Source organism: Salvelinus fontinalis, chromosome 20 (genome assembly GCF_029448725.1).
Source record: "Salvelinus fontinalis isolate EN_2023a chromosome 20, ASM2944872v1, whole genome shotgun sequence".
In the NCBI taxonomy this organism is placed as follows: domain Eukaryota; kingdom Metazoa; phylum Chordata; class Actinopteri; order Salmoniformes; family Salmonidae; genus Salvelinus; species Salvelinus fontinalis.
Window position 1 is genome coordinate 25,535,259 of NC_074684.1, and position 12,717 is coordinate 25,547,975.

The 12,717-nt window shown below is 42.9% G+C and overlaps 1 protein-coding gene across 3 annotated transcripts in view; it reads left to right on the top strand.

The window, feature by feature from the left end:
- Positions 1-12,717, top strand: part of LOC129817571 (midasin-like) — a 61,561-nt gene that overhangs the window by 9,089 nt on the left and 39,755 nt on the right. For all 3 annotated transcript variants that reach the window (XM_055872959.1, XM_055872960.1, XM_055872961.1), the window contains exons 12-29: positions 71-166; positions 522-634; positions 1,168-1,316; positions 1,797-1,857; positions 1,975-2,189; positions 4,801-4,904; positions 5,005-5,149; positions 5,346-5,442; positions 5,585-5,698; positions 5,843-5,990; positions 7,086-7,193; positions 7,331-7,482; positions 8,270-8,448; positions 8,580-8,788; positions 9,012-9,158; positions 9,252-9,393; positions 9,590-9,724; positions 12,306-12,444. In XM_055872959.1, coding sequence (XP_055728934.1) covers positions 71-166; positions 522-634; positions 1,168-1,316; positions 1,797-1,857; positions 1,975-2,189; positions 4,801-4,904; positions 5,005-5,149; positions 5,346-5,442; positions 5,585-5,698; positions 5,843-5,990; positions 7,086-7,193; positions 7,331-7,482; positions 8,270-8,448; positions 8,580-8,788; positions 9,012-9,158; positions 9,252-9,393; positions 9,590-9,724; positions 12,306-12,444 — 2,453 coding nt within the window. The remainder of the gene's footprint in view (positions 1-70; positions 167-521; positions 635-1,167; positions 1,317-1,796; positions 1,858-1,974; positions 2,190-4,800; positions 4,905-5,004; positions 5,150-5,345; positions 5,443-5,584; positions 5,699-5,842; positions 5,991-7,085; positions 7,194-7,330; positions 7,483-8,269; positions 8,449-8,579; positions 8,789-9,011; positions 9,159-9,251; positions 9,394-9,589; positions 9,725-12,305; positions 12,445-12,717) is intronic.

A 12,717-nucleotide genomic window follows, 5' to 3' on the forward strand; every position in this document is an offset into this window, starting at 1 on the left:
TAACAATTTGCCACCCAAAAAAAGAATGCTCTTGTTAACTGTACTGTTTTGCGTCTTTCCCCCCTTTTAGGCCCTAGACTGCTTTACAGCTATGCTATCCCAACCAGAGAGGAGGCTGTGCATGGCTGAGGTCATCGGGAGCAAGCTCAACATCTCCAAAGAGAAGGTAAGTCCAGCATCACTGGAAATGATAGGCCTCTGCTGACAGCGTATCAAAACAAGTTCAGTACAGATGTACAAGTTTGTTGTATTTTAGGACATGATGTATGATCTACAGTCTCCTGACATAGAGCAAGTCCCAAATGGCACTCTTCCCTATATAATGCACTACTTTTGACCAGAGCCCTTTGAGTGCCATTTGCCAAGGGTGCCGTATTGGACAGACATGGTGATGGTTGTTGACTGTTGACATGATGGTTGTGTGCATAGAAATAAGAATACATGAATTAATTCTTATTTCTAAGGCTAGAACTTCCAAGCCATTCTATTAATTCTTATTTCTATGGTCGTGTGCCTCTCAGGCTGCACATTTCTGCCAGATGTACCAGCCTGGCATCTCTGTCACAGAGCTGGAGGCCTTGGTGGGCAGAGTGACCCTGGAACGGAAGCAGAACGAAGTGGTCCGCATCTGCAAGTAAGTCAGCAAAATGTGTGACCCTAAATTGAATGAGTTGCCATCTGATGCACCGCAATTTGTTAAAGTCAATTAAGTACCCGGCCACATAAGGGTTAGTAGTCCGATATTTGCCTGACAGCTGTCGCTTATGGAACACTCTGTGTCAACTGCCAGCCCTGCCAGTCTGTGCCCATAACCTGTCTGTTTAGACAATATAGATGTTACTGTCGCTTTGCCAGGCCCAACACTTACCCAGCCAAATAGACTCCCGCTGGTTGATTGAATAAACATTGAATTGATCACTAACTACACACTTTGATGAACCAGAAAATATTCCAGTCCTCAGCGTATGACTAAAAACAAAAACCCTACAGCAGAAAGGCACCTTTGGAAATCTACAATTGGGGGGAACAAAAAAGTATATTTGATGAATGTATTATTAATATATATTTTGACCTGGTTTCAAGTATATGCTTGTTTAAATTGTTGTAGGTAAAATTTGAGATTGAGTAAAAGTGTAACCTAACCTATGTGTATCTCAATGTGCACAGTGAGAAGCAGACATTTGCTGCCACGCGGCCCTCTGCAGTGCTTTTGGAACAGCTAGCGGTGTGTGTTACCCAGGGCGAGCCCATTCTGTTGGTCGGAGAGACGGGCACGGGCAAGACATCCACTGTGCAGTACCTGGCTGGAATCACTGGTGAGACGCAACACTCTGCCAGAAAGCTTCTCTCAGACAACATGGTACAGTGGGAACCCACTAACCAACACCTCTGTTCCCCTTCTCTCCAGTGGGAACCCACTAACCAACACCTCTGTTCCCCTTCTCTCCAGTGGGAACCCACTAACCAACACCTCTGTTCCCCTTCTCTCCAGTGGGAACCCACTAACCAACACCTCTGTTCCCCTTCTCTCCAGTGGGAACCCACTAACCAACACCTCTGTTCCCCTTCTCTCCAGTGGGAACCCACTAACCAACACCTCTGTTCCCCTTCTCTCCAGTGGGAACCCACTAACCAACACCTCTGTTGCCCTTCTCTCCCGTGGGAACCCACTAACCAACACCTCTGTTCCCCTTCTCTCCAGTGGGAACCCACTAACCAACACCTCTGTTCCCCTTCTCTCCAGTGGGAACCCACTAACTAACACCTCTGTTCCCCTTCTCTCTCTCCCTCTCCAGGACACAGGTTACGGGTGGTGAATATGAACCAGCAGAGTGATACAGCTGACCTGCTAGGAGGGTAAGGGAATTAGTAATTTTCTTGCATGAACTTACACCTATACCAGCATATTCAGACAGGGATATTACACTGGCCTGCATTGGTACTGAGTAGGCATATTCTCTTCCCTGATCTAAGGTATAAACCAGTGGACCACAAGCTGATCCTGCTGCCCCTGCGTGAGGCCTTCGAGGATGTGTTCTCCCAGACTTACTCCCGCAAGCAGAACCTAACCTTCCTGGGCCATGTGCAGACCTGCTTCAGGGGCAAGCGCTGGCAGGACCTCCTTAAGCTCATGGACCACGTTTGCAAGTCGGCCCTCAGCAAGTCGGAGCTGCAGGAAAAAAACAATGGTACCACCACACTCTTTAGATGTTGTTTGCATCCCAAAATGACACCCTATTCCTTAATGGCTTCAGAAAGTTTTCATACCCCTTGACTTATTCCACATTTGTGGTGCCTGAATTCAAAATTGATTACATTTTTAAAATAATGTCTTTATCTGCATAAAATACACCATAGTGACAGTGAAAACATGTTTTTAGAAATGTTAGCACATTTTTTAAAATTAAATACGGATGTCTTATTCACAAATATTCACACCCCTGAGTCTATTGTAGAAGCACCTTTGGCAGTGATTACAGTTGTGAATCTTTCTGGGTAAGTCTCAAAGAATTTTACACAACTGGATTGTACAACATTTTCCCATTTTTATTATTTTTAAAGTTAATCAAGCTTTGTCAAATTGGTTGTTGATGATTGCTTGACAACCATTTTCAGTTCTTGAGTATTTTTTTCTCTCTAGATTTTCAGGTACAGTTGAAGTCGGAAGTTTACGTTCACTTAGGTTGGAGTCATTAAAACTCGTTTTTCAACCACTCCACAAATTTCTTGTTAACGAACTATAGTTTTGGCAGGTCGGATAGGACCTCTACTTTGTGCATGACACAAGTCATTTTTCCAACAATTGTTTACAGACAGATTATTTCACTCATAATTCACTGTATCACAATTCCATTGGGTCAGAAGTTTACATACACTAAATTGACTGTGCCTTTAAACAGCTTGGAAAATTCCAGAAAATGATGTCATGGCTTTAGAAGCTTCTGATAGGCTAATTGACATCATTTGAGCCAATTGGAGGTGTACCTGTGGATGTCTTTCAAGGCCTACCTTCAAACTCAGTGCCTCTTTGCTTGACATCATGGGAAAATCAAAAGCAATCAGCCAAGACCTCAGAAACAAAATTGTAGATCTCCACAAGTCTGGTTCATCCTTGGGAGCAATTTCCAAATGCCTGAAGGTACCACGTGCATCTGTACAAACAATAGTTTGCAAGTATAAACAGCATATGGGACCACGCAGCCGTCATACCGCTCAGGAAGGAGACGTGTTCTGTCTACTGGAGATGAACATACTTTGGTGCGAAAAGTGCAAATCAATCCCAGAACAACATCAAAGGACCTTGTGAAGATGCTGGAGGAAACAGGTACAAAAGTATCTATATCCACAGTAAAACAAGACCTATATCGACATAACCTGATAAGCCGCTCAGCAAGGAAGATGCCACTGCTCCAAAACCGCCATAAAAAAGCCAGACTACGGTTTGCAACTGCACATGGGGACAAAGAGAGTACTTTTTGGAGGAATGTCTTCTGGTCTGATGAAACAAAATAGAACTGTTTGGCCATAATGACCATCGTTATGTTTGGAGGAGAGAGGGGGAGGCTTGCAAGCCGAAGAAAACCTGATTGGGAATGTGATGAAAGAAATAAAAGCTGAAATAAATCATTTTCTACTATTCTGACATTTCACATTCTTAAAATAAAGTGGTGATCTTAACTGACGTAAGACAGGGAGTTTGTACTTGGATTAAATGTCAGGAATTGTGAAAAACTGAGTTTAAATGTATTTGGCTAAGGTGTATGTAAACCTCCGACTTCAACTGTATATTTTAAGTCAAAACTGTAAGTCGGCCACTGAGGAACGTTCACTGTCTCCTTGGTAAGCAACTCCAGTGTAGATTTGGCCTTGTTTTTTAGGTTATTGTCCTTATTTAGTGCCTTGTTGCAAACAGTATTCATGTTTTGGAATATTTTTATTCTGTACAGGCTTCCTTCTTTTCACTCTGTTAATTAGGTTAGAATTGTGGAGTAACTACAATGTTGTTGATCCATCCTCAGTTTTCTCCTATCACTGCCATTTAAATTCTGTATTTGGCCTCACGGTGAAATCCCTGAGCGGTTTCCTTCCTCTCCGGCAACTGAGCTAGGAAGGACAGCTGTATCTTTGTAGTGACACCAAAGTGTAATAACTTCACCAAGCTCAAAGGGGTATTCATTGCCTGCGTTTTTAAAAACAGTTGCCCTTCTTTAAAACCTCCATGGTCTTTGTGGTTGAATCTGTACTTGAAATTCACTGCTTGACAGAGGGACCTTACAGATAATTAAATATGTGAGGTACAAAGATGAGGTAGTCATTCAAAAATCATGTTAAACACTATTGCATACAGAGTCCATGAACTTATTATGTGACTTGTTAAGCACATTTTTACTCCTGAACGTATTCAAAGGTGTTGAATACTTATTTACTTAAGACATTTCAGCTTTTATTTTTTCTACTAATTTCTAAAGAAAAAAAGTAATATTGTAAAACATAGTTCCACTTTGACATTATGGGGGTATTGTGTGTAGGCCAGTGCCCCAAAAAAATCTAAATTTTAATTAATTTTAAATCCAGGCTGTAACATAACTGAATGTGGGAAAAATCAAGGGGTGTGAATACTTTTGGAAGGCACTGTAGTGCATCATATAGATAATATTGTTGCCATTTCGAAAACAACCAAAATAAGTACCTTCATTCCCTCTTGTCTTGAATAGCTTACTTCTATTCTCACTGTGACAGAAATGTGAGTGTTGCCTTAGGCTGTTCTCAGTCTGTGTTTTTGTGTACTGGTTTCCCCAGCTGCCTTGCTGCAGGAGCAGTGGGAAACCCTGGCCGTGAGGCTGGCTCAGACACAGCAGCAGATCAGAGCCTGTGAGACCGCACTGGTCTTTGCCTTTGTGGAGGTAAAGGTTTACCTAAAGCGTCTCACTCTCTCACACACACACTACATATCCCTGTTGCTCACCAACCTGCTGTGATCGTAAACCGTGTGTGTCTCTACAGGGGACTCTGGCCCAGGCGGTGAAGAAGGGAAAGTGGATCCTGCTGGATGAGATTAACCTGGCTGCAGCAGAGACTCTGGAGTGTCTGAGTGGCCTGCTGGAGGGCACCGCCGGCTCTCTGGTGCTGCTGGACCGTGGAGACACTGGTGAGGCTCCCACTGCTCTCCATTGCATGTTATGACATGTTATAACACTTTATATCACTATTGCATTACATGTAAATAATTGCATATTATTATTGTCATGGCTTTGGTCATAAAGGTATTAACTGATTATGACCTTGGAAATATGATCACTTTGATGCTGCTACTGGAATTACATGTAATTCTTTTTTTTGTACAGAGCCCCTGGTTCGCCATCCAGACTTCCGTCTCTTTGCCTGCATGAACCCAGCGACTGACGTGGGGAAGAGGAACCTGCCCCTGGGCATACGGAACAGGTTAGAACATGGGCTGAGCTGGCCTGGTGTTTGAGTGAAATGTCTTTAACTTATGAGCATACTGGCAAACCTACTAGGTTCTGGCGGGATCTGGCGGCCCAAACTAGCTGTGGTTTGACATGCTGCTTTCTTTCTTTCCCAGGTTCACTGAGCTGTATGTGGAGGAGCTGGAGAATGAGGGAGACCTGCGTATCCTGGTGTCTGACTACTTGAAAGGCCTGAACCCCAATAAGAACGTCATCAACGGGATTATAAGGTCAGGGGTCAGATTACATACTGTCCTCTGTCATATGCATCACGTGGCTCATCAGGTCCCACAAAGTCATGTTGAATGTCATGTCATATTGACTGCTGATTTGATTGATAGATTTTAATTAAAAATATGTATTTGCTGCTGCAGCTTTTACCTGACGGTGCGTAAGGAGGCTACCTCCAAACTGGTGGACGGAACTGGACATCATCCCCACTACAGCCTGCGTACCCTCTGCAGGGCGCTGAAGTATGTGGCAGCCAACCCCTGCTACAGCGTCCAGCGCTCTCTCTACGAGGTAGGAGGCCAAAGCTCTCCCAGCATTGATTTCGACATCCTTTATATTGATTAATTAAGCATACAGTGCATTCGGAAATTATTCAGACCCCTTGACTTTTTCCACATTTTGTTACGTTACAGCTTTATTCTGAAATAGATTTTTTTTTAACATCTCATCAATCTACACACAATACCCATAATGACAAAACAAAAACGCATTTGTATTTATTTTTGCTAATTTATAAAATAAAAAAAAACAACAGAAGTACCTTATTTACATAAGTATTCAGACCCTTTGCCATGAGACTCTTAAATTGAGCTCAGGTGCATCCTGTTTCCATTGATCATCCTTCAGATGTTTCTACAAGCGTGGTGGTGGCAGCTTTATGTTGTGGGGAGGTTTTTCAGCGGCAGGGACTGGGAGACTAGTCAGGATCGAGGGAAAGATGAACAGAGCAAAGTACAAAGAGATCCTTGATGAAGTCCTGAGCTCTCTGGAGCAGGTTCTCAGACTGGGGCGAAGGTTCACCTTCCAACAGGACAAAGACCCTAGGCACACAGCCAGGACAACGCAGGAGTGGCTTCTGGACAAGTCTCTGAATGTCCTTGAGCTGTCCAGCCAGAGCCCGGACTTGAACCAAATCGAACATTTCTTGAGAGACCTGAAAATAGCTGTGCTGCTCATCCAACCTGACAGAGCTTGAGAGGATCTGCAGGGAAGAATGGGAGAAACTCCCCAAATGCAGGTGTGCCAAGCTAGTAGCGTCATACCAAAGACGATTCAAGGCTGTAATCCCTTCCAAAGGTGCTTCAACAAAGTACTGAGTAAAGGGTCTGAATACTTATGTATGTTGATATTTCAATTTTTTTATGTATTTGCAAAAAATTGTAAACCAGTTTTTGGTTTGTCTATATAGCGTATTGTGTGTAGATTGATGAGGGGGGACTATTTAATCCATTTTAGAATAAGGCTGTCATGTTAAAAAAAACATGTGGAAAAAGTCAGGGTCTGAATAGGTTCCTGAATGCACTGTATATTGATATCCTTAGTAACTTAATTGATTGGACCATAGGTTCAGATGTGACCAGATTCTCCATCGGTCTCTTTTCCCAGGGCTTCTGTTTGAGTTTCCTTACCCAGCTGGACCGCAGCTCCCATCCAATGGTCCAGAAACTGGTGTGTCAACACATCATGGGGGGAAACATCAAGTTTCTGAAGCAGGTAATACTGCAGGCCTGTAATATGACTTTATTGGTTCCATATTTGTATTAATTGAGATGGATAATTAAGAAGAAGCTTAATAATTCCTCAATATGAGATTCCTCAGTAGCCATGGTTCTCCCTGTGTTTCCCCACAGCCCATCCCGGAGCCCACGGGGCGGCCCTGTATTCAGATGGAGGGCTACTGGGTATCCCAGGGGGAGATGGAGCCGGCTCTGGACCCCAGCTACATCCTCACCACCTCCGTCAAGCTTAACCTGCGTGACCTGGCCAGGGTGGTGTCCGCTGGGTAGGAAAACTGACCTCCCCCTTCTGCTGTCCCCCTGGATCAATCAATCAGTCAACCTAGTCAATACCTGTGGTATAGTCCTAGTAGCCACTCACTGACTGTTGTATCGTCAACCTGTTGCTGGCACAGTGAGCGTCACTTGAGTTGTATTGGCTAATATCGGTTGTGTCATCACTGCTGCCATAAAGATGACATGACTTTCCCACGTTGCTGCTGCTGCTGTTGTCATGATGGAGGGTTGTTGCCATGACCTCACCACAGGTCAATCGTTCCCAGTGCTCGATTTTTTTCTCTCCCCTTCATTACGAGGTTCATTTAGTCTTATCTGGACACATGGGCTGCGTCCCAAATGGCACCCTATTCCCTACATAGTGCACTAATCCCTGGGCTCTGGTCAGAATTTGTGCACTAGGGAATAGGGTGCCATTAGGGATGCATACATGACCTCCACACTTCAGTCCAAGGAAAATCAATTGCACAATTGAAACACACTAAAAACAGACACTACCCAATTCTACACGACCTCACCACAGGTCAATTCTACACGACCTCACCACAGGTCAGTCGTCCCCACTAAGTACTTGATTGTTTCTCTGCCCTTGTCTGGACACAGTAGGCGTCCCAAATGGCACCCTAGTAGTGCACTATGGAAAGGGTGCCATTAGGGACAAATCCATGACCTCTACACTTGAGGTCAGCCAATTCATCTTCCACTAAGTGCACATTGAAACAGACACTAACCGGATCTACTAGAAATATTCTGTTTCTATATTTGTTTGTTCTTCAGGAGCCACCCCGTCCTGATCCAAGGAGAGACCTCGGTGGGAAAGACCAGCCTGGTCAGGTGGATAGCAGCGGCCACGGGGAACCAGTGTGTCAGGATCAACAACCATGAGCACACAGACATCCAGGAGTACATGGGCTGCTACTCCTCTGACGGCAAGGGCAAGCTGGTCTTCAAAGAGGGTACGGCCAGTTCTACACTGTAGCCCTGCAGTCAGTGTCTCACACAGACTGTTCTGTTCATGATCACGGTGTAATGTCTTCGTTTTGTGTGTGTGCTTCTGCGTGTGTGTCTCTGTATGCTTCCCCTGTAGGCGTTCTGATTGACGCCATTAGGAAAGGATACTGGATTATTCTGGATGAGTTGAACTTGGCCCCTACTGACGTCCTGGAGGCCCTCAACAGACTGCTGGATGACAACAGGGAGCTGTTTGTCGCAGAGACACAGGAAGTGATCAAAGCGCACCCCCGATTCATGCTGTTTGCTACCCAGAATCCTCCTGGTCTCTACGGAGGCAGAAAGGTACGTGTGACTCGGGCCATAGTGGGTTATTAGGATTCAATTGGGATAGTGTAGTTTGGTTATTTCACAGCCATAAATAGTGCAAGACAAGCAAGCACACATTTTATACACTCATTGAGTACTATGGGTTCTGTTCCTTCAGGCACAGGAATTAGGATGGTGATGAAAGTGTAGTTTTGTAGACCAGGTCTCAGCGAGTGCAATATAATTTCTCTCCCCTCAGGTGCTGTCCAGGGCCTTCAGGAATCGTTTTGTGGAGCTTCACTTTGACGAGTTGCCTAGTGATGAGCTAGAGACCATCCTCTGCCAGAGATGTAGTCTTCCTCCATCCTACTGCTCCAAGCTGGTCAAAGTCATGCAGGATCTCCAGGTGACTGTCTCATATTTCATCTCCTTTCATATGCTAACTCATTGGCAATAAGGTAATGTTGTGCTATAATTTTATAACTCACTGTGTGTGTAGTCTCTTCGCAGGGGATCTACAGTGTTTGCTGGGAAACATGGCTTCATCACCCTGAGAGATCTCTTCCGCTGGGCCGACCGCTATCGGCTGGAGGAGCAGACAGATGCCTCCCGCGATTGGCTGCAGCATTTGGCTGATGACGGTAAGCCCCAATAGGATCACAGCAGCAATTTCGTCCCATCTTATACGACAAACTATCATCCGCATTTGTCTCTATTGCTTTCTCTATCTATTGTTTTTCAGTGTGATTTATGTGTGAAATCATGTTCCATTTCACTTCAATGGTAATGTCTTTTCACCTAAGTATTTAGGATTGTTGAAGTGTGTGTGTGTCTCAGGGTTCATGCTGCTGGCTGGGCGGGTCAGGAAGCCAGAGGAGGCCTCCACTATCCAGTCCATCCTGGAGAAACACTTCAAGAGGACGGTGAACTCTGACACCCTGTTCTCAGAGCAACAACTCACCACACAGTTTAGTAAGTAGAGCCTGGTTCTCTCACACACACACACACACACACACACACACACACACACACACACACACCAACATGCCCTTTTGCCCCCGACCCAACTGTGTGCATGACCCTGCTCATTCACAAACAGTTCATATTGGGGAGTGTGTCAACAACACAGGAAAGCACTACTGTGACTACAACTGTTCTGTCAAAATACAGAATGTGGAATGATGAATGTGTATGGAGAATGTTCAAGATGAATGATGAATGTGTATGGAGAATGTTCAAGATGAATGTGGAATGATGAATGTGGTATGGAGAATGTTCAATATGAATGATGAATGTGGTATGGAGAATGTTCAATATGAATGTGGAATGATGAATGTGTATGGAGAATGTTCAAGATGAATGTGGTATGGAGAATGTTCAATATGAATGTGGAATGATGAATGTGTATGGAGAATGTTCAATATGAATGTGGAATGATGAATGTGGTATGGAGAATGTTCAAGATGAATGTGGAATGATGAATGTGTATGGAGAATGTTCAATATGAATGTGGAATGATGAATGTGTATGGAGAATGTTCAAGATGAATGATGAATGTGTATGGAGAATGTTCAAGATGAATGTGGAATGATGAATGTGGTATGGAGAATGTTCAATATGAATGTGTATGGAGAATGTTCAAGATTAATGTGGAATGATGAATGTGTATGGAGAATGTTCAATATGAATGTGGAATGATGAATGTGTATGGAGAATGTTCAATATGAATGTGGAATGATGAATGTGTATGGAGAATGTTCAATATGAATGTGGAATGATGAATGTGTATGAAGAATATTCAATATGAATGTGGAATGATGAATGTGTATGGAGAATGTTCATGATGAATGTGGTATGGAGAATGTTCAAGATTAATGTGGAATGATGAATGTGTTTGGAGAATGTTCAAGATGAATGTGGAATGATGAATGTGGTATGGAGAATGTTCAATATGAATGATGAATGTGTATGGAGAATGTTCAATATGAATGTTGAATGTGTATGGAGAATGTTCAAGATGAATGTGGTATGGAGAATGTTCAAGATGAATGTGGTATGGAGAATGTTCAATATGAATGTGGAATGATGAATGTGTATGGAGAATGTTCAAGATGAATGTGGAATGATGAATGTGTATGGAGAATATTCAATATGAATGTGGAATGATGAATGTGTTATGGAGAATGTTCAAGATGAATGTGGAATGATGAATGTTTATGGAGAATGTTCAAGATGAATGTGGTATGGAGAATGTTCAATATGAATGTGGAATGATGAATGTGTATCGAGAATGTTCAAGATGAATGTGAAATGATGAATGTGGTATGGAGAATGTTCAATATGAATGATGAATGTGTATGGAGAATGTTCAATATGAATGTGGAATGATGAATGTGTATGGAGAATGTTCAAGATGAATGTGGAATGATGAATGTGTATGGAGAATATTCAATATGAATGTGGAATGATGAATGTGTTATGGAGAATGTTCAAGATGAATGTGGAATGATGAATGTGTATGGAGAATGTTCAAGATGAATGTGGAATGATGAATGTGGTATGGAGAATGTTCAATATGAATGTGGAATGATGAATGTGTATCGAGAATGTTCAAGATGAATGTGAAATGATGAATGTGGTATGGAGAATGTTCAATATGAATGATGAATGTGTATGGAGAATGTTCAAGATGAATGTGGAATGATGAATGTGTATGGAGAATGTTCAAGATGAATGTGGTATGGAGAATGTTCAAGATGAATGTGGTATGGAGAATGTTCAATATGAATGTGGTATGGAGAATGTTCAATATGAATGTGGAATGATGAATGTGTATGGAGAATGTTCAATATGAATGTGGAATGATGAATGTGGTATGGAGAATGTTCAAGATGAATGTGGTATGGAGAATGTTCAAGATGAATGTGGTATGGAGAATGTTCAAGATGAATGTGGAATGATGGATGTGGTATGGAGAATGTTCAAGATGAATGTGGTATGGAGAATGTTCAATATGAATGTGGTATGGAGAATGTTCAATATGAATGTGTAATGATGAATGTGGTATGGAGAATGTTCAATATGAATGTGGAATGATGAATGTGTATGGAGAATGTTCAATATGAATGTGGAATGATGAATGTGTATGGAGAATGTTCAAGATGAATGTGGTATGGAGAATGTTTAATATGAATGTGGAATGGAGAATGATGAATGTGGTATGAAGAATGTTCAGTGTGAATATGGTGTCTTCTAAGGGCCTATAGGGAATGAGAGAAACCTCACAACTCTTGGCTACACATACATAAATATGTACTTTCAATGTTGAGACAACAAGGTACAGTGTATCACTATTCCCCATTATGTGGGTCAATGGAGTGTGAACATAAATATTGAGTGTGAAGTGGATGGATTGTCCATCATGTGGTGTTGTCCTGGAATGATACCACCTCCCTTTGTAACATACTTATCTGCTAATGATTTTGATAAAGTTTATTAGGCTATTTGTATTGGCCAGTGTGTCAGAGTTAATCTGGTTTATTGCGAATGGCAGGTCCGTTCGTGGACAGCATCGCGGGCGTGCCTGAGGAGTTCCGTCACGTGGTGTGGACGCGGGGGATGAGGAGACTGGCCGTGCTGGTGGGACGGGCCCTGCATTTCGGGGAGTCTGTTCTATTGGTGGGAGACACTGGGTAGGATTCATCCTAAGTTCCTGATTGTGGAAATCTCTCCAATTGTCAATTAAATCTGTAAAGCGAGCAGTAGGTGAAGTGAATGGGTTAGTACGTACTACAGAAAGACAAAGCTCTCCTAACTGTGTCCACTTCTCCTGAAGCCAATACAGTAATGTAGTGGTTCCCAAACTGTGGGGCGCGCCCCCTGGGGGGAACTCAGTCTGGCTTTCAACCTACTCTTGAAAGTTGTAATAGTAGAATGCACAAGGGGTGATTTCGAAATTGAGTAGT